The sequence below is a fragment of the Priapulus caudatus genome, unplaced genomic scaffold (genome assembly GCF_000485595.1).
Source record: "Priapulus caudatus unplaced genomic scaffold, Priapulus_caudatus-5.0.1 Scaffold262, whole genome shotgun sequence".
NCBI lineage: Eukaryota > Metazoa > Priapulida > Priapulimorpha > Priapulimorphida > Priapulidae > Priapulus > Priapulus caudatus.
In genome coordinates, this window is record NW_014577323.1 from 135,227 (window position 1) to 139,004 (window position 3,778).

General features: G+C 46.4%; 1 protein-coding gene across 1 annotated transcript in view; it reads right to left on the bottom strand.

Moving 5' to 3' along the window:
• Nucleotides 1-1,595: 1,595 nt before the first annotated feature.
• LOC106808234 (cysteine sulfinic acid decarboxylase-like) overlaps nt 1,596-3,778 on the bottom strand; it is a 3,686-nt gene continuing 1,503 nt past the window's right edge. Inside the window, exons 3-4 of the mRNA XM_014810862.1 lie at nt 2,604-2,688; nt 1,596-1,731 (exon numbers count right to left, since the gene is read on the bottom strand). Coding sequence (XP_014666348.1) covers nt 1,596-1,731; nt 2,604-2,688 — 221 coding nt within the window. The remainder of the gene's footprint in view (nt 1,732-2,603; nt 2,689-3,778) is intronic.

Here is a 3,778-nt window from a genome sequence, read left to right on the forward strand (position 1 = left end):
TGTAGGGCGTTTGTTGAGATTTTGTATAATTGGGGGTTCCATTTCCGTATAGCAGCAAACATGTTGTGTAGAGGAAGATAGTTTGCCAATGACCTACGTTCTGCTGTTTGTATTGAATCATATTTGTGAAGGGCTCGCTCTAGGTAGTCGTTATCTGATATGGCTCAGACCTAATAGATCAGCGCGGAGCTTTCGGGGGGGAATCTAGAGTGGTTTTAGTTATCGACACTCGTATAATGTGACTATGTGATGGTAGTGGGGTACGATTTGATGTTGTTGTTTGGTCTCAAGGTAGCATCAAACTGTGAGTCGGCTACGAGGATGCCACTGGCTGTCAGCTGCGCGCTAAAGCTCGCACATACGCGAGTTTATGGCGTGGGGCTTGATGGGGCTAGGGTCGCCCACAGGAAGGGTTGACGGCAGGTACTGCGCGGTTGGTCGTGAGACGCGACCCTGGGTAACGGTCGCGCCCTGTGCTGTGAGAGGGGTAATTGGTCTGTTGGAGGGTGGGAGTAGCGCGTAGGCCGGACTCCCGTAGAGACGATGTTAGGGGTGAGAGCGGACGTAACGAGGTTGCATCTAGTAGAATTCTCGGTCAGTACCAGGGACGAACCAGGCGGTACGTTCCAGCCAGTACCCTGGGGGGAGACCAACTGAGAGCCCTATCATGCCCAATAGGATTATGTGATGGATAGGTAATTATACTTTCTTTGCGTGGCTCTGCAAATAGCCTTATCGAGTTGCATAGGATCCATGGACACACGCCTGACGCTGCCGGGTTATCCAGGTATGCTAATGCATTCTGAGAAACCTCAAGGAACATGATGCCATCCTAGTCGCACAATATGCAAGCACATTCTTGCTGTAAGAGGGAAGTATGCACTCTGTGGCAAAAATGCGAATAGAAAAAACGGTGACATGCACTTTTATCGCTGTAGGTTGCTATAGAGGACCGGGCATGGAACTGACAGTAGTAAAGGACGTATTCTTGCACTTAGGACAGGTGAGATAAGGTAATGGTTATTATAATCTGGCATGTGTGGCAGCCGTCAGTGGTTGTTGCCGAATACGATTGGCAAATAATACTTGTGGCGGTATATATAAGAACCTGGGTTAGATGACAGGCGCGGGGAAAATGGATATAGCAAGTTTCACAAGTTCTTTATTTTTATATGGCACAGGGCATTGCCATCTGTATTAGTAACTCATGAAAGTTGTCGTGATCGCACATAGATGAAGTTGATACTCACTACGTGCGCGTGGTTTCGCTGAGGCGTTATGAACCGTGTACCTGTCAGAGCCGTACTGCCATTCTAGAAGTGACTGCCCAACTCGCCCGCTCTGTCCACTATCACATTGGGTACTCTTGAGCCTAGCGGTTACTACATCCAACATAACATGGTTGATTATTGCCGTGTGCCCTAAGGAGAAAAAAGAACGGTTATTTATCGATCTACAAACAGTGAGACACGCGGTACCGTAACACGCGGAACTGCGACACACGAGCAGTCGGGTTGTGCATATAATTCATGATTTTTGATTTTTCACAGGCGTTAAAGTGACGGCGGTAATTTACAGTGGATTGGGTGCTTATGTTACCAGGAGCCATCATGGCCTGCCCGCGCTGTCGCCAAACACAGAGGGTGTACGCAGCGATGATCCAATGACAAGAGTTCTGCCCGCACATTTGCCATTACAATGAAGACAGGAGCATGCTCAAAAGGGTGGATTCTGAAAAGCGATTGGGATTTAAATAAGTTTTTAGCGACAAGATAAATCGTGGTCATGGAACTTTCATGTGTGAACGTGTGACTGGATGGATAATTGAGCTCTTTGGAAGAGGGAAATTTCGACGATACAGCGGCATGAGAATGTTAAACTGCAGCAAAGGTCCAAGGATAAACAGACGCCTGTTCTGTCGTGTAGCACTGCATGTCACTATTGCTGGATGGTCGATGTCCCCAGGGTACTGCGGACGTACCCTGGTACAGGTCGCGGTTATACCGGAACGGACCATGGTACTAATACTACTATCTAAGATTATGCGGACCGTAACGTCGCCTACGCCACTAGACGAGTATAGGAGTCGCCTACGCCTATCCCGTAACCTAACGCTGACCTAAAGCCTTGAGACTTTAAGCCGCGTATGACTCCTACCAGGCTCGGCTATCTACGAGAAGGCGATTAGCATGCTGAATCGCTGCGATAAGCGACTGGATCAGAGCTAGGACTCAATTTACAAGCAGGGTACGCTGGCCTCGGTTGGGTGTTTTGAGTTTTATTCAGCTCGGAGGCGCGGGTTAGACGCCAGGTATACTTGCTCAGGCAAGAAGACGTCCTCGCCGGTCGGGACATAGCCGCTTGTACTACACGCCGGTCTATCGCCTGATCACCTCTGTCTGATACATGTTTATTAGACGGGATGTTGTTCGCACGACAGCGGTCGACGCAGTGGTGGCTTTGGTATCGAAGTACGCTTCGTTGTCGAAGAGATTAGAGTCGCATTGGATTGTAGCAGCTGGACTAAATGTCTATTGGTTTTTTGACATAGCCGTTGGCAGGTCAGGTTGAAATGTTTTCATATGCTGGTACACATGGCTTACATGTTAGTGTGAAGTGCCTCGCCAATCCAGGAACCACCAAGTGCGTGGCTGTCCACTCCTGAACCAATGAAGCAATAGGGATGACCTGCGAAGGTGCATGATTTCACACCGTCATACACACACATATGCACATATAGACCAACCTCTGACCATCATTGAGCACCCATTGACCACCCTCAGCACATTTATATAATTAGTTTAGTTTAAAAATCTAGAGCACCCAATGCTGCCCGAATGCCCAAAATCCCTAAGGTCTATGTTCCCCTGACCTCGTGGTATTGCCTGGTCTTATTTAGTATTTTGCTGGACTAACCCTAACCCCAACGCCCCGTAATCCTCATTATATAGTATGGTAGCTCAATCCTTGACAGGGCGTAGGGTCGGCACCTATATGCAATGGTTTCGGTCGTCCGTGGACGGCCGTCTCCGGCCGGTGCCGTCCGTCAACATTTGTGTACGGGTCAACGAAAACTCAGGAACCGTTGTGACCCACATGTTGGGAATTTTGGTCATAGTTGTTACGTGCTATGCTCCCTATTAAACGTTCTACTTTTGGAGACCGCCGGTCGACGTATCTTTTTGGGCCACGGCAATTTTTGCCAAAAATGGGAATTGCCAGTGTAGTCAGTTCAGGCTTCTACAGTTCAACAGATTTTGGTCATTTTTGGCTATGTGGAATGATAGGGCTAGGGGGGGTTAAGTTTGATATTAAAAAAAAATTATGCAAATTAGGTAAGGTTTGGCATTATATAGCAATTATATATATAGACAGCGCAGAGAAACAACAGTCCTGTGTGTCACAGTCGTCTGGTTCGTGTTGACAATATTTCATTGACATGAGTTCTTTATTGGCAACAATTCCTGCTATGAAATATGATTCTTAGTACTGATGATTATGTAGATTAGTTATTATTATTATATATTATATGAGTTATGCTAAGGCAAACATCAAAGCGGCGTATAGGCGCCATCTACCGTCACAAAGGGTGATTCGCATTTTTGGTTTATAAATGATTTATGATTTATATATAAATGATTTATTATTGTTACATAAAAAATACACACTAATTATCGAAGAGTATATAATGGGAGTTTCCGATAATATACTGGCTTCGTTTCTATAATGTACGTTGATGGTTGCTCAATTAAAACTGACTTCTTCTGCACTCACTGCG